An 18,356-nucleotide genomic window follows, 5' to 3' on the forward strand; every position below is an offset into this window, starting at 1 on the left:
AAATTAATTGTTTTAGGCCTTCAAACTATTAAAAAATTTGATAATTATATTTTTTATTAATTTAAAAATTAAAATAATTATAGTTTAGTCTGGTCATGCACCAAACACAAGACAGTGCTATTTAGCTTATCCAGCTTTATAATCTGACACAGCACCAAACATAGAATAACATTTAGTCCAGCTTACTCTAGTCCAACACAATCTAGCATAATCCATAAGAATAATCCAGTCCAACACAGTCCAGCATAACAAACGGAGCCTTAAGTAATTTCTAAATAGTAGAATTTAGTCTACCTAGGACTAGTAACCGGCGACGTGTGACTAAAAAAAATGTCATACCGTCTTTCCTTATTGTTAATCGCCCCTAACTTAGAATTTGTTCTCTTTTGTCGAAATTGTCTCTATCGAAATACCCAGTTGTCGAATTGTTAAGAGGTTAAGTTGCCGTATTGTCTAGTTACGGAGGAATTGCCAAGATAAGACCGTGTGCGAACGTGGAAAGCTTGTGGAAGAGAATACTTGAAATGCATTGGATTTCAGGTAGAGGGATGTATCCTACATTCCTGACTATGAACTTTGTGTATGTATGTGTATGTGTATGTGTAGTTTTTAAACTGTTATAACATACTATTATGCTTATTGTGTTTTATCTGAGAGTAAGGGTAGTCTCATTGATGAACTTGGGTTCAAATCCCTAAACCTTCTAGAAGAATTGATCATTTACGTTATGGGGTGCTTAGCCAAGTTATCACGTGTGACATGTGCTTGTGCGAAGCCAGAGCTCATAATTGATCCAGTGGCAGGCGATAGGTTTCTCAATTGCGAGTTTTTATCTCTGTTTACCAGGGCACTCTCGCTATAGTAGCTGTCTATTGCAGTTGACATCATAGTTGTACCTAATGTGTATTTATCATCTGAATTATTGTTATTTATGAGTTTTTATGCATGTTTACCATATATTGCTGCAGCTAAAGTGTTAAATCAATTTTGTGGAAATGTTTCGGGATTTTAGAAATCAATCTTTCACAGGGAAATATTTTTAAAGGTTTTCAAACCTAGCAGGGTCCCCTAAGGGAAGTTATGATCATATGTGATGTTTACCCCCTACTTTCTTGATTTTGTTTTCTTTCCTCTTGCTTATGCAGAGGGAGAAGATCTCAATTGAGGGGTACACAGCTTGAATTCTCTTGTCTGGTGTCTCAAGGTCTCTGTATCTATGTCTTTTGCTTTGCAGCCGTTCTTGCTTTACCATGAGTGTTTGTTATTAGAAACCTATTTTGAACAATGACATTTTGGTTTAATCATTCTGTAAACTTATGTAGGTTTTACTTATACTTTGGTAATTCCATTTTTTTGGAGTGTTGATTTAACTATTCCACCCTAGCAGGTTGGTTAATTTTATTTACGTATTTATTTTGATCTTATTATTTCCTTAAAAGATCCTGTTGTGTAATGAGGCTCAACCTTTCTTGAGTGTACTCTGATCCAACCCTGCCGTTAAAAGGCTCAACATTTCTTGAGTGTCTTGGGGGATAAACGCTGGTTTATTGGTATTAATTCCTCGGGTTATTTAAGAAATGTGCCTTTATCGCATACCCGGGGTTCGGGGTGTGACATATATAGACCATGGAAAACAAAACATGAGAGAAAGAGAGAGAGAGAGAGAGAAATTTAAAATTACCCTTGAAGCCTAAAGAGACTAGCCCTTGTGCCAACCCTTGGGGGTTTCCTCTCTTGGTGGTTTCGGCCTAGGTGAAGGTTTCACTTTCTCCTTCTTTTGCTTCACTAGCTTGGTTCCTAATCTCTCAAGTGAAAGATCACAAAAGGATTGACACACTAATAGATGCCCTAAATGAGATCCTATAGAAATGTTGGCTAAAAGGGCTTTCTCTGAGAATAAGGAACCATGGGATTTATGTGACTATGAATCATGGACCTAGTTAGGCTCATCTCATGAGCATGATTCTCTAATCTCAACTTGATTTAGTTGGAAGATCACACAAATGGAGGAAGAGAAAAGTTTATAGAAACTAGGGTTTGAGAGGATGGTGATCGAGGAGAGATGAGAGAGTGTTGTTGTTATGATAGATGAAGCAACAAAGAGGTTAATCCCCTCTTAATGCTGTACACACCCCTTAAGGGTGCATGTGATGTGTGATATCATGATCGCACCATTGTCGCACCCCGAACCCCAAGCATGCGGCATAGGCACTTTTCTTGAATTTCCTAAGAAATTAATACCAATAATCAAGTAGTAATCCCCTAAGAAACTCAAGTCGGGTTAAGCCTTTTTAATTTAAATAGACCAGGTTGGATCAGAGTACTCATTACACAATAGAATCTTTAAGGAAATAATAAGATCAAAATAAATAAGTAGATAAAAATTAACCAACCCGCTAGAGTGGAATAGTTAAATCAACACCCTAGAAAGGAAATTATCAAAATATAGTAAAATCCAAATAAGTTTACAAACTGAATAAAACATAGGTAAACATTATTCGAAGTTATCCCAAATGGAAATAATATAAAGGAAGCCAATGAAAGGCATAAACAGCTGCAAGACAAAGGACATGATGAGACCTAAGGACACCCGACAAGAGACTTCAACGTTGCGCACCCTCAATCAAGATCGTCTCCAAGAGGCAAATCTGCATAAGCAAGAGAAAAGAACACAAAATGAAGAAAGTAGAGGGTAAGCATCACATATGATCATTGCTCCCCCTCAGGGGACCCTGCTAGTCACACGTCGCTAGTTATTAGCAAGGCGACAATGTTAGAGGTAAGGTAGTGGTGGTGATGGTGATGGTGTTGATTAGGGCTGGGTTGGTTTGATCGAAAAATCGAGACCGTACCCGAAACCGCTCTAACCGATGCTGAGAATAACCGTACCGGAGAGGAACTGTACCGAGATATCGGTTTGCCAACTGAACCGGTATGTTCGGTTCCGGTTTCGGTTCTCATATCCTAGAACCACTGGTTTACCGAACCGAACCGAGTATATATAACATTTAATTTAAATATTACATTTTTATACATTTCTATACCCTAAAATACCTTTCTATAATACATTTATATACATTTCTATAATTTATATAAAAAATATATAAATTTATAAACCCTAAACCCTTTCTATACCCTAAACCCTATAATTAATAATTTATATGTTTTTTAATTTATATAATACATTTCTATATAAAAACTAATTAAAAATACCCTAAACTAATATTATACCATATTCTAAACAATTTATACCATATAACTATAAACTAAATATTAAACTCTATATCTTATTCCTATATCCCATACCCTAAACCCTAAACCCTATTGTGTATTTTAAAAATTTTAAATCCTATACATTATAAGGCTTATTATATCCTATACCGATATACCATATACCCTACGACTATAATTGATAATAATTTAATAATTTATAGTTGGTATATAACTAATAACTATAGTCTATAGAAATGTTTAGTATGGTATAATATGATAACAGTCTATAACTAATAACTATAGTCTATATAAATATTTAGGGTACATAAATGTATTATATAAAATATGTTTTATATAAATTATAAAACATATGTAATACAAAGTAAAAACTCCAAACCCTAAACCCCACCCTAACCCCAAAGTCCAACCCCCAAAATACCCTAATGTCTAAATTTTAAATGGATTTTTAAAACATTTTATTTTTATTTTTTAAGCTTCTCTTCTCTCTCCTACCAACACTTCCCCTTTCTCTCTCATTTCTCTCACTTTCCCTTTCTCTCTCCCCGACTTCACGCTCTCTCTCTCTCTCTGGCTGTGCCTTTGATCGGCGATATCACTGTCGTCCAGTGGCTGATGGAGGCGAGACCACCTCCGAAATGCTCACCTCTCCCTCCTCTCTTTGCCCATATGTTTTGATTTTCCAGAAAAGCAAGGATCGCGGCGACCCGAGCTAGGGCAGAGGCAAGCCCTTTGCCTGCGATCTTTGTGCTCTGACGGCTTCGTGACTTCCCACCACCCAAAACTCATTCCTCTTGTCGAGCCGGTCCTTTTGATGCCTTTCCCTCATGCCGACAACTCCCCAAGGCGGCGAATCGAAGCCACCCAGTTCGACCTCTGACGCGCGGCTTCTCTCTCTCTCTCTCTTCACTCAAGCTGGTCAAGGCCCATACTGAGCCGAGCTGACCAAAAATGCCGGTCCGACCGAGTGCCAGTTTACTGGCATTTCGGTTCCGGTCTAGGTAACCAAAAGGTTCATCCGAAAGGGGTCCGGTCGGTTGCCGGTTTGGGGTTCTCGAACCGAACCCATCCCTAGTTCTGTTGATTGTTGTGGGTATGACTTCTTTCTTTAAATATAATTGAAATTCTGGAAATAACAGCTATTTATGTCAAATTAAGTTCAGAATTTATAACCCCGAACTTATCAATATTTTTTCCACGCTTAAGTTGAAGATTTTCTTGTTGATCATATCAAAGCAAGAAATTAGAGGCTTAGAGCATGTTATTTCCACAATCCCAACTTTCCCCTAAATAATGAATTTAATTTCCTTGCTGCTAAAGACAAGCAGAAATGAACCTCTAGTAACATGCTAAATTTAAAGATGGATATTCACAAAGGGGCTCAAACTACATAGTCCTAAGTTAAGGGAAATCTGACCCTTTCAATGCCTAAGCACACGGTACAGATCATTCCAAACAGTTTAAAGTTGCTTCATTTGGTCATATGGTGCTAGCTTTTGTTCAAAATTGTCTTTTGTTTCCTTTGATTTTGAAGATCATTATAAGTTACTATACATGACACAAAAATTTTTGCTTTCTATGAATTTGATATTCATATTTGAATAATAATATCATACGAAGACAACTCAAATGGGAATACCTTAAGCCTGTTAGTTCAAAGTACCCCCCAACCCCACCCCCACCTATCCTCTATGCCCATAAATTCATGCTCTCACAAAATTACGAAAAGAATGCATTCCCCTTTTGAGTCTGGAACTGAACAGAATTAGGCAGACATTGATCTCAACTTGTCAAACATCCCTGATCCTACATTTGATGAATAGACGGTGGAGCCAACTGCTGCTTTTTCTTTGCAATTCCCAACAATGGTTTTGCCTTGATCCGGCCAGTATAGAAAACAGTGATAACACCAAGATCCATTTCTTCTCACTGGATCTCCTCAAAAACATCTTCATCCTGAGAAGGTATTGGCAAGTCCTTCGTGTGCAATGAGCCTACTTGTCCGGTTCCATCTGTCATCATGGAGCGCACTATCTGCACATGCATTTCACAAACCTTTCAGTTCCTTCCCAAATAATAGAAAATGCCATTTCCAATCCCACCTTCATGGTTGAGAAAAAAATTGCGGAAAGCATATATATATATATATATATATTGAATTTTGTCATCAAATTATAATTATGAGTAAATTATACTGGCCTCCTCTGAGGTTTTTACACGTAGTTCCCCTCAAAACAGATAAGTAACACCAACTTTCCTCAATACAAATTTCTGTGAACATGTGAAAACATAATATGCTGGACTAGTGATAAGACTTCCCTCTATTTTCTCCAAAACTGTTATGCTCATCATTAATATGTTGCACTGGACCATCATATTCGCACTTCAAATTTTTTACGACAAATAACATTAGAGGGGGGTGTCATTTACCCATATAAGGGCATCCAAGTGTAATTATCTGCAAAACCATTAATTTACCCATGACCCTACTTGACCACAAAACAAAAAAAGAAAAAAACAAAAAAAAACTCTCTTGCTACTATGTCTTAGGTTCCACTAAATCATCTCTCGCAGATCTCGCTCAGTTCTCAGCTTAATATTTTGGTCCCTATAGGTGGCGAAGCAAACAGAAAGGGTTCCCTCTTCTTCTACTCTGACTAGTACAAAATTCAACGGCCCTGATTATCTATGGGCCCGATCTGTCCATATTTTTTGGAAACTCATACACATGCTTTTGATTCTATTGTCAACAAGCTGGGAGTTTCAATATCTACTCCAGCTGGAGGGAGAGTGTCAATGATATAGGTTGATTATCAGACATTCAGTTAAATGGTGGATTATTAGGTATGTTGCCTAAATAAAGGTTGTTTGCTTAAATTAAGGCCTAATCCACAGAGCTGACAACCAGAGCAATTTATGTCCTGGTATCCTGTATAAATCAGTGCAATCCTTTCATTTGAATATGAAATACAATGATCTTCTCTCTTTTTAAACACCAATAAAACCCCAAACAAGACAAAACCATCAAACCCCAAAACTTCCAAGCCATTTAACAATGTAAGAGATGATGAACAGCATCTTCATTAGATTCCTCACACATATTGAATGAAAGTGAAGCAATATACCATCCAAACAATGTACAGGTCTTAACCACTAGAATAAAGAATAAGAAACAATGTATTGATGAAGAAAAAAGGAAAAAAAAAACAGCTAGGGTAGTGCATCAAGTTCAATTGAAGATATCAAAAATATCATACTAGGTATTGTCCAAACCTTCTCTATTTCATCAAGAAGAAGAGGATTCTCTCTCAGGTACTGCAATGCTTTATCTCTTCCTTGTCCCAACCTTTTTTAATCACAAACAAATGCCATTAATTAGCTGCAGCAGTTGTACAATTGAGGAAAGAGCAAAATTTTAGCACACTTTTCTGGAAGAGAGAGAAAGAGAGGAAGATATGGAAAAGAAAAGAAAATGAGTAACTGTTTTACAAACAAGGAAAATAAAAGTGTCATAACAAGAAAAAAAAAAATAGTTGGGAGGAATAAAAGCCTAAAGTTTAATCACATTCTGTGGTTTATGAATGAGAATGTAAGCACGGAGTAGCAGGTAAATCTCCTCCTTTCATATTTTTTTTTTTTTTTTGGAGAAAAAAAAGATTTTTTATTAAATGCAAAAACCAAGTACAGATTAATGACAAGGTGTCCACAGCAGAACATCTTACATCTGAAGCATAATGCCACACCCTAAAAGAGAAACAAGACAATCCGCTATCTTAAACATTAACATACAGCAGCTTTCCAATCTACATGATAGCAGAAAAAGTTCCTCTAAATTCTGAAGCTACTGTTGCCCACAAAACCGACCAAAATCTGACTCTCCCAGAGTTCCTCCTCTCCCACTCCTTTATAATCCTCAAAAATGCTCCATCTGCACTCCATCCAAATAACCCAAAAAACTGCTAGCAACATGCATCCCCCATAAGGGTTTTTGCTCCTCCCATCTCACCTAGGAGCTATTTAAACTTTTGAGGGCAGCCCGTATTTACCTAAAAATTAACATCCTGTCATTTATTTAGTGCAAAAATACAACCAAAGAATTTGCTACACTCCCTGCCTCGCTTATGTGTACAAGAAAACAATAAAATACCTTACTCATATGTTAGATAATGCTAAAAACCATTTAGTTCAGGATATTATATTTTTGACATCAGATAGGTTGGAGAACTTTCCTCCGAGTCCTTTCTGCTGGGCTAGGATTCAAAACGAGTAGGTTTTGAGAAAACAGGTTGAATGAAGCAAATAATGGCTGGCTGTCAGAAAACCCTGGACAGCACAAAATGCACAAGTGGTGGTATAAAAGAAATGTGTACATGACTTGATTAAGATTCAAACATTCTTTGTAAAACATTCCTTACAAAGATTATTGGAAGAAAAAAAAAACAAAAAAAAAAAACCCAATTTTATCCATTCCAAAACAAAGCTCTGTTGTTTGTAGCAGTGAGAACTGAGAAGGAGGCTCCAGAGTTGAGGATTATGGAAGGTGTTTCATTCAAGGTCCTTTTTTACAATGTTCTCGTCACAATGGGATCCAAATATTAACAATAATTGTGATAAAATAGTTAATTATATCAATTGCTATAGAGGGTCTACCTTTTAATTTGTGGCGTCCTAAAATTTTCATACAAAAGTTGGTGACATGTTGGGTATTCAGAAACTGATTTCAACCAACAAACTTTGTTAACTTGTTCGAAGTTAGAATTAGTGTTATGGAGTTTTCTGCCTGCTTGTGTTTAATATAGTAGCCAAAGAGGGTATCATTTGTAGCAAGGAGGCCTAATGCCGGTGGAAGTCAACCTAAGCAACTGGACTGGTTTAAGTTTGGCAAGCCAGACTATCAGAAGATGAGTATGTGTTCTCAACACAAATGAAAGGTGCAGAGAATTTAGACAATAAGTGAGAGAGCTGAAGAGCAGTGACTTTAGTCATTTTGATCTTGTGTGTTGTGGATTGCTGGGAAAGGAGGTTGACAAAGCTAACTGATGCTAAAATTTGGTCTATAGCCACAAGAAAAAAGTTGAAAGTAAAGCATAGAGAAGGCTAAGGAATGCTAGGTCTTTGATGAAATGAGGTTTTTGAGGTGAAGTTCTTGGTCCATAGAATCATACAGTCAGAGATGAGGCAATGATTGAAGCAAATTTGTTATCAGGGAGCTTACAAGTGGATGGGCATGAGAATGATTTTGAAGTGGTCTTTGCGCATGGTAGTGAGCACAAGACAGAGGATGCAGTGAGTTCAGAAGACTATGTAGCGAAATATGTTTTTGACGTGGGTAAATTTGTTATCAACACATCAGGGTATCTCTGTTAGGAGCATGAATCATGTATATGTTTTCGCTGGCCACATTCAGAGAATTAAAATTTGAAATTCTGTTGCAAGCTGAATATGTCTTTTGAATATGGTTGTGCAGGGGAAGTGATGGGGTTTGTGGGTCTGTCATAGAAGAAAGGGAATTTGGGGTTTAACATATCTTTGCTCCTTCTGTATCAGTCTGGTAACCCAGAGATTGTAGCCAAAGGAGCTGATATAACTATCTTTTTCTTTTTCCATGAGAAACAAAGCTTCATAATGAAAATTAAAAGGTAACAGACGACGAGGTGTCCAATTCAAGTTTTCCATCCTAAAAACAACTACAAGCCACTCAGCCCTACAGGAAAATTACAACTAAACAAAAAAAACATCAAACAAAAAAGAAACTCTAAGACATAGCGGCTCTCCAATCTGAGTGTATAGCAGAAAAAGAGCTACCCCTAAATTCTTAAGATACCAATGGCCATAAAGAAGCCCAGAACCAAACTCTTTCCCATAAATGATCCACCTCTTCTGCCTTCACATCAACAGAAACCCTTCTATACTCTCCACCCAAAACCACCCAAAAAATGGCCACCATTGCACATCTCCCAAATTTTACACCTCTCTTCTTCCGTCCAAAGAACTTAAACCTTTCACACAGCAATGCATTGCACAGAGCTGGGTTATCCCAACTCAAACTAGCCTCCCTGAAAAGTCTTGACCATAGAGATGCAGGCATTGGGCAATGAAGCAGCAGATAAGCAAAGAGAACGTTGTCTCCTCTAAACCATATCACATGTATTCACCATCCATGACCATGAGTAACTATCCAAGCTAACACATATACCTTAGGAGGTACTTCATCCTTTCATATTACATGAGAGGTAATGAAAGAAGAAAGAGAAGGGTAGTCCATTAGATGCCTTGAATAGGATTTACAAGAGAAAACCATAGATGACTCCACGTTACTTTCATGTGAACTTATTCCAGCTAAAAGGCGCCTAGTTTATTTATTTCCAGACTTCACAAAGCACAAATGTCTCCTAATTGAGAAATCTAACACTTTACCTTCCAACTGCCAATCCCATTAATGCATCTCCTTAGCTTTATCTACCAATTTACTTATTACATCCACAATTATGTGAATAAGAAAGGTGAACCCATTGCCTTCATGCACCCCCAAAACATTTCCTCCCCAAAGTGAACTTGAGAAAATCCCACTCCACACAGCTGTACACCTTCTCCAAAACTATCTTGCAAACCAGCTGCTCCCTCTTCTTTTCTCGTTTGTCTTGTTGAAAGGATACACATGGTATTTATCATCTTAAAAAAGATAACACTAGGACAAGAAGTCCATATCAGAGTACACCACTAATCTATAGACAAACAGAAACCAGCATTGGACAAAGCAACAATGAAAGCTCATCCTACAGTTGCTATCCAATCTAGCATTACCAAGAAAATACAAGGAGATAAATATTTAAATTCAATTGACAGTGAAGCCCAAACCTTACAATCCCCAAAATTTCGTCCACCCCCACCCCCCACCCACTATAATCTTCGAAAAACCTCCCTTTCCTCTCCATCCAAATTACCCAGAACGCACCGAGTATACTACAACCCCACAGGACTTCTTTTTCTTCTTTTTTTCCCCTCCACCAAAAAATTGTGTTTTTCACTTAGCAAGGAAAATCACCCAGCAGCAATCACTCAACTCAACCCAGCGTCCCTAAACAACTTATGCCATAATCTTAAAGCTACTGAACAGTTCACAAAAACATGATTAGCACTTTCCCCTGCATCTTGCACATGATGCATTGTTGAGGAGAGTAACAACTTGGTCTCCTTCTCTGAATCAAGTCGCAAGTATTCACCCTCTCATGTGCTTCGAGCCAACCCAATGACCTTACAAGGTACTCTGGCTTCCAAACCTCTTCTTTCTCTAGTAAATTTTTTTTTTTTTCCATAATTTGATAAATAATCAGTCTGAACAATTTTGTGAGCCATATAAAATGATCTCGAAAACTGGTGTACCCACCAGAGTGCAGCTTTTTACTTGGTGTGTGGCTCATGGGAAAATATATACTTGTGAAAAATCCGAAGAATAAGACTTTATGCTTGTTTGTTTTTTATTTTGTCTGAAGACTTTATGCTTGTTTATCTCCACATTACAGTGCTTTGTGTCAACAGGGGGAGAATGTTGATCATAATCTTTTGCATTGCTAATTCATAACGCAAATATTGGCTCATTGTTGAGAGTGTTTGGAGTGGTGTGGGTTTGTCCTTGAATTGTTATTTCTTGCTGCTAGAGAATTACTGAGATATGGAAGCCAAAAGAAAGGCAATTATTGGATTTTTTAAAAATTCATGAGGGATTTTGTTTAGGAGGGGAGTGTGGAGGGCAAAAGGGAATAAAGGATCACTTGATTTGTTGGGATCTTTTGTTAAACCCAAAGGAAAAATAAGGATTTACTTGAGAATTTAGTAAAGAGAAACAGGGCTTTACTTGGTAAGTGGCTGTGGAGGCTCTCTTCAGAAAGATTCCTTGTGAGCATCAGTCATTCAGAGTAACTATGGAGTCATGTTAATGGGTGGAATTCTCGGGTTTTTGAGAGACACACTTTCCGAAGTCCTTCAGGGTTATTCTAGCTTCTCTCATATGGTGAAATTTGTTGCGGGTAATGCAAATAAAGTCAAATTTTAGGAAGATTTTGGGCTGTCTTTCCAATCCTTATTTCCTCATTTATATCGGAATTCTTTGAACTGCAATGCTGTGATCTCTTCTTCAGCATCTTGTTCTTCGATTGGTATCATCTCTGGGGGATTTACACTTTCAGAGATTTTGAGTGAGTTCAGAATTTCCTTTGTGTCTAAACAGTGCCTCTTTCCATCTGAATCATGTAGACAAAAAGGTCATGGTCTGTTCACTCTAGTAACTTTTCTTCCAACTCTTTTTTTTTTTTTTTTTTTTTTTCTCATTTGGTCAACAATCATTCAGGTCCTCCCTTTTGAGCCATTTAAGTTGATTTGGAAGGCCAGTATTCCGACAAAGGTGCAAATTTTTACATGACTGGTGGTACAGGGAAAATAAATACTTGTGACATGCTCCAAAGAAGAATGCCCTATGCTTGCTAATCACCACAAAGAAGAATGTTTGGATGGAACATAATACGAGGCTCTTTGAGGATAAGGGCAAGGATGTAGAGTTACTGTGGGATAACCGATAGGATTAAATTTTATCTTCTCTGGATTGGGGGGGGGGGGGGGGGGGGGACTGATGTTTTGAGTGTTTTATGTGATTTTGCTTCAGTTTGTTGTATTAGTTGCTGATGAATTTCTTGTTCTTCTTACATTGCATTTTCTGATTGTTTTATTAATGAAATTTGGGTTTCTTACTAAAAACAAAAACAAAAAGACGATTCTCTTTGGCAGTGTGCATTATTGGATTTCATGTGGAACAACAAAACGCTAAAAATAGAAGTTCAATTACAAACCTGTGGTCCCCCATAGCTATACCAAGAGCAATGTAAGAGCAAAAAAAGGCTGAAAATAGAAGCTTAATACAAACCTGTGGTCCCCATAGCTATACCAAGAGCCCTTCTTCACTACTACATCCATCATTTCAGCACAATCCAAAATGCAACCCTTAAAGAAAGAGAAGAGTCAAAAACAGAGTTGGTTTCAATTGAGGAGGAGAAGGAGGGGCGCGGGGTACAATCAGGTAAGTTGTGATACTGACCAGTTTACTTATTCCCTCTCCAAAAACAATTTCAAATTCAGCTTGTTTGTATGGCCTCGAAACCTACAACAACTACTTAGGATAAGGATCTTTCTACAAATGAGCAACATTAATTAGAAACGTAACAAAGTAGCGGACTAAACAATTAAAATGATAGAGATGATTATGTGCAATCATGAATATTTACTAAAATTATTACAAAACCTGTGAATCAGGAAATTGCAGTTGACAAAAGTCTTCCAACAAAAATAAGCAAATATCACAACAAAATCATTTAGCCTAAAAAAAAGAAGGATCGAAGCAGTTTTCATAATATCTGAAAAGTAAAAAAGAATTCAACTCCTTTTGACAGAAATCTCTGACTTCAGCAAGATATTCTAGTGCAATCTAGTGATTGCAATGACATACGTAGCGAGGTGAATATAACAATTTGTTGACTGCTACATCATGGATTTTCATGGTCACAGGCCGCACTGGACAAGGGAATTTGAGAAATTAAACACATAATTAAGAATGGCATAACAACTTGTCGTATTGTATACCAGTCATGAAATTTGTAGTGAGATTGTAATTACTATTTAAGTAATCATAAAGGTTAAATAAAAGAAAAGTTCTTTCTGTGCATGGTATACATGCTTGAAGATGCAGCAATTATTTTGATGTATTCAAAATTACCTTACTCTTTTGCACTCTTACACGAACCCGAAGCGCAACTTCTTCATCTCCTTTTGCCTAATCAGTATAGAAGTATGTTCTATGAGCAAACAATATAGATCAAACTTTATTAGATGACGTACATAGATAAATATATTTATGTACCAGCTAATACGCAATGAGACAAAGTGTCAATTGTGCTTACAGACTTTATCTTCCCAGTAGAACGTATTTCAAGCCGAACTGAGGCAAAGAACTTTAATGCAATTCCTCCAGATGTCACTTCTGGATTCCCATAATATACACCAATCTTGCAAAATAAATGAATGATGTTATTAGTTTCTGGAAGTGAAATAATTGTGATTAGGGGTAAAAAAATATATATAAAGAAAACTGGAGGAACAATTGCAATCATTGGTATCTGAATAATTATTGACTCAAATTCAGCAGCTCAGACCAAGGCACTCAATCTCAATTATTGAACTGGACCCAAGTATGTGCCATAGTATCTGGAAACTTTAAGGTTCAATTCAGCTGTGATGACATCCAGTGCAGAAAGAAAAAATATGAATGAGTTACCTTATATCTTATTTGATTCAAAAATATTAGAGTACATCCAGCTTTAGATGCATTTCCTGACATTTTGCGTAAAGCTTGGCTCATAAGACGTGCTTGCAAACCCATTTGCTGCATTCCAATCTCACCCTACATATATATTAAGATCAGAAAGTCAGATATGAGCAATTGCATACCTGAAATTCAAAAATACTTAAAATAAAAAGGTTACCTCAATCTCTGCTCGTGGAGTGAGAGCCGAGACAGAATCAACACATATAAGATCGATGGCACCAGATCTACACATGCGATCTGCAACTGTGATGACAGAAAATCAATCAAGAAATATATCAAGCATATACAGAATGTATTTCACAAGCATCATGCTGAATACATCCAGAATAATTGCATTAGTTCCCACAAAACATGCAGACAAGAAAATATATAATACTCTCAAGTGCCATTTCGCCATGATCAGGCTGGCAGACAATCAGATTTTCTACATCTACTCCCAATGCTTTTGAATATGCTGGATCAAAAGCATGTTCTGCATCAACAAGCATAGCATTGCCTCCGAGCTTCTGCACATTATCATTGAAAAGCTAAATGTTGATTCCGATACAGATTTAACAATTTTGAAGAAGCAACTCCTCAGTAATCTGAAACTAAAGATTCCAAATGACAGTTCAGACAACTACAGTACCTGCACCTCTGCAATTGCATGGAGTGCTAGAGTGGTCTTTCCACTACTTTCTGGTCCAAATATCTGGAAATAAATACAGCAGATAAATCAGCCTTTTGTGCAGAAACTCTAAATAAGTGAAGTGCTCAACTACTTCTTTGGGAGGACATGGAGTCCATTAAAGATACACAACTCCAGTCAGTATAAAATATGAAGTCATAAAGAGAAATTTCCACTGGACTATAAAGCTTAAGTAGAATATTAAAGTCATCCATTGCATATCCTGCCAAACTATTGAGCACATACTACTTAAGAAATATGGACCCGTCCGTTGGTGCTTCAGTAGTAAAAATAAACTACAAAAGTCATTTTATGAGTTAAACGGAACAGATTAAAAAAGCCTTATTACTTGGGTTGGAATTAAGGGAAATTGTTATTAGGGATTAATCACAAAAACTATTGGTTGATTTTGGGGTTGACATAACGGGAGTTGCAAAAACTTTTAATATTTAGAAAGAGCCGTTTCATTGCTATGTTAAGTAAATATCAATAGAACCAGTAAACAAAAAAGAACTTTGTCAATAAAACCATCACAAACTTCAAGCTGCAAATCTTAATTCAATAAGCAATAATCCAAAAAGAAAGAATCACGACTGTTTTGCAAATAGAAAACTCGTATAAAATAAAAAAATTCTGACCCTTAGATATCCCAAATGCTAGCATCTCACTAAAATAATATATGAAAGGAATTTGATGAATATTCACACACTTTCTTGTTTCTTCTTGATGTTTTTGGGATACTAAAAAGATTTTCTTGGTGTACCATATCTAAAAGAACAAATATTTATTTTGATACATCTTATTTTTACAAAGATTTATCTTGATGCGTCTTCTTCTATTTAAAATCTTTCAATAGTTTTTTTTTTTTTTTTCTTTTTATTCAGGGGAAGAGGAGGGCAAGAGTCAAACTCTTGCTGTGAGTGTTCAGATAAGTGCTCTACCACTAGAGAAACCCCTGACAATTTCTTTTGTTAACGAACCATGTCACCTGGAATATATCTTTTACACAGTCAGCCAACACATATCATCACGAACACTATAGCGCTTAGGACAATAGACATAATTGAGACAGATTTTCACCAATGTTATACTTGATTATTAGTTCATTTTTTAAGTTCCTACTAACACAACATGATTTAAAACTTGTGTGAATAATTGTAATCTGTGAGCTAGTCTACTTCTCTTGAGCAGCATTATAGTCCTAATATCATAAATATGGGATCTACTAGTAATTCATTCTGCCATTCGTCAATGCAGTAATTCTTTCCTGAGTCCAAATTTTTCTTCTCTTCCGCATTTGGTTTCTTCTTTTGTTCTTCTGGATCCTTCCACAGGATTCCGACTTTTCAGGTTTCCTTGCAGACATAACATACCTTATTTGATTATATATCTGTGGATCAAGTAACTGCGGTAGGATACCACTTCGACAGGAATATTTACCGGATATCCAAACAAATTATCAAATAAGCATCTTGCGCACCACTTAACGAATCAATTTTTCCAATGAAACAATGCATCTTTCATCATGAGAAGTGCAAAGAATATAATCAAAAGGAAGCAACAATTGGCCTTCGGGCCCAATAGAACCTCTCTGTATTCAGAACAAGGGTGAAGGTGGAAAGTGAGTTCCGGGGTTCAATCCCCAAAGGATGCAGGTGTAATTTAGCTAGCAAAAACATAAAAAAAACTAAAAAAAATAAAAATAAAAGAAGCATGAAAACATACAATGAGAACATACCTCTACAATTCTCCCTTTTGGGAGGCCGCCACCTAAGGCAAGGTCTAATGTCAAGCAGCCACTGGGAAAAGTTTCACTGCAATAAAGAAAGTTTTAAGTAGTCTACCTTCTAACCTAAATCATACAAGCAGGGGTGGTCCAAATGGGTTACATAAAAAGTGATATGCCAAGGAGATAAAGGGCATACACCAAAGCTCCACCAGCACTGCCTAATCTTGTAACACTTCCCTTTCCAAATGAACTATTTATATCATTCATTGCTGCTTCCAGTGCTTTTTGCTGGAAGAAAAAGAAGGATATCAGAATTAGTCTACTTCTAACCGAGCTTGTCATAAAACAACTGTGCAAGTGGTCAATAGCTTGTGTGTGTTTGTGAGTATTACTTATGCGTTTTCAAATGCATTTTTCTGTTTATGGGAAACAAAAATAAAGGAAAAGGCGCAAAGGGGAGGCGGTTGTGAAAGCATACGCGGTCGAGGAAGCGGGGGTCGGAGTCAGCGGAGAGAGCGCCATTGACTTTGCCTTGGAGCTCACAACGAACCCTTTTAGTTGGCTTCAGCGCCGTTACTCGTACGTTGAGGCGCTGTGGGAGAGAAGACTGGAATAACAGAGGAGACGGTAAGCACTGTGAGTGTGAGTGTGAGTGAGAGGGCGTCGACAAGCATCTCATACTTCCGCTGTTACTTCTGAACACTAAACCCATCACTAAAACTCTAACAAAATGGAATTTACAGATGCAGCACCCAAAAAGTGCGATATATGAAGAGATTAGAATGGTTCTGCTCCAATGCGACCACGGGAACACCTAGGGACCCTTTTGCCTTTATTTTCCTATAAAAAAGAGAGAAAGAAAAAAAAATTAAGAGTTTAGGACCCATTTTCAATAGGACACTACTTGGGTCACTCCTTGGGGGTATTCCAAGATCACCTCTCCCCCCAAAATAATAATTTCAATAATACCGGCACATGATCGGAACCGTTCACTTTTTAGATCACTTATTATAGATCATCTCTGCAAAAAATCAACTCAATCGGAAATTGTTTGATTATATAACTGTTGTTGATTAAATAGAAAAAATCAACGGTTTGGTCAAAAAATCACTCTTTAATTGAAAATCATCAATTTTTTCTACTTAATTGACAACAGTTATATAACCAAACGATTTCCGATTGATTTGATTTTTTGCAGAGATGATCTATAATAGGTGATTTAAAAAGTGAACGGTTCCGATCATGTGCCGACATTACCGAAATTGTTATTTTGGGGGGAGGGGTGACCTTGGGGTACCCCCAAGGGGTGACCCAAATATTTTCCTTTCCCATAATCTTTTAAATAATCAGTAAGGCCGAATAATTTTTGAGTTGGTTTTCACTTTTCAGATTAGATCACAAACTTTCGGCCTTTTGGACCCTTTTTATTTGACAACTTTATCCTTTAACCCTCGTGTGATAAGTATTAGGTTAAAATATATATTGTTTTGATGAAATTGCCCTTTACCCTTTTAAACTGGGTCATTGGGTTGTTTCTTTTGTGATTTTTTGATTTCGTTTTTGATCGTCTACTTAGAACTCTCTCTCATGCAAAAATTCTTTGCACTTTTTTGGATATTTGGAGCAATTTTGTGGAGATTTTGATGTGAGTTTGTTGAGTTCGTTTGGTTGTAAGGGTATGTGATCTCTTTCTTTGCTTTTCTTTCTAATTTTTTTCATTTTATAGTTGTACGATTTGTGAATAGATGTTGTGTCGATGTTGTTATGGTCAAAAGTGCTTCGCTCATGGATTGGGTTACAATTTGATCCATATCATTGATTTAACTGTGCAAAAGGGGCATGCCACCAAGTATAACTTATACTTGGAACGATTTGCGAAATAATTAAGAGGGTAGAAATATGATAAACTCAATAAAAGTATAAGGGATCAAACAATTGTGATTGGTTCTTTTTACTGCTTGGGCATTACAGGACTTTAAGTGTCAAAAGCTCTTGCCTAAATTAAGACGTGTTCGTATTGTTCCTTGATAAGTGACTGAATAAAACAAGTAAATGGACTAAAAATTATGAATATTAACTTATCTCAAGATCCAAATCTAGTAACAATACCCATTGGAATCACAAATCACAGATAAGGATAGTAAAATTCAAAGGAAAGAAAGGACATAAATTGACAATAAATTCTCAATGATTGAGAAACTAAATGCTTTATTGATTAATTCTTGACAAGGAAATATATTAAATTCAAGAAATAAATGCAAGGGAAAGAGTAATAAATAAAGCTCTTAAATGTGCGAGAACAAACAGAATTACAATAAAAGAAAGGAAAAATCAAGGCATTAAACGAAAAAAAAAAA

The 18,356-nt window shown here is 36.6% G+C and overlaps 1 protein-coding gene across 1 annotated transcript; it reads right to left on the reverse strand.

The window, feature by feature from the left end:
- Positions 1 to 4,922: 4,922 nt before the first annotated feature.
- Positions 4,923 to 16,765, reverse strand: RECA1 (recA DNA recombination family protein). Its single transcript, XM_086241551.1, has 13 exons — positions 16,478 to 16,765; positions 16,196 to 16,287; positions 16,009 to 16,084; positions 14,232 to 14,294; positions 13,980 to 14,109; positions 13,761 to 13,846; positions 13,553 to 13,678; positions 13,179 to 13,283; positions 12,995 to 13,051; positions 12,320 to 12,382; positions 12,149 to 12,225; positions 6,505 to 6,577; positions 4,923 to 5,265 (listed from the first exon to the last, which is right to left on the reverse strand). The coding sequence occupies exons 1-13, from the start codon at positions 16,709 to 16,711 to the stop codon at positions 5,158 to 5,160; spliced, it is 1,290 nt and encodes a 429-aa protein (XP_086097677.1). The 5' UTR covers positions 16,712 to 16,765; the 3' UTR covers positions 4,923 to 5,157.
- Positions 16,766 to 18,356: the final 1,591 nt, after the last annotated feature.

The sequence above is a fragment of the Dryas octopetala genome, chromosome 4, assembly GCF_963921425.1.
Source record: "Dryas octopetala chromosome 4, drDryOcto1.1, whole genome shotgun sequence".
Classification (NCBI taxonomy): Eukaryota; Viridiplantae; Streptophyta; class Magnoliopsida; order Rosales; family Rosaceae; genus Dryas; species Dryas octopetala.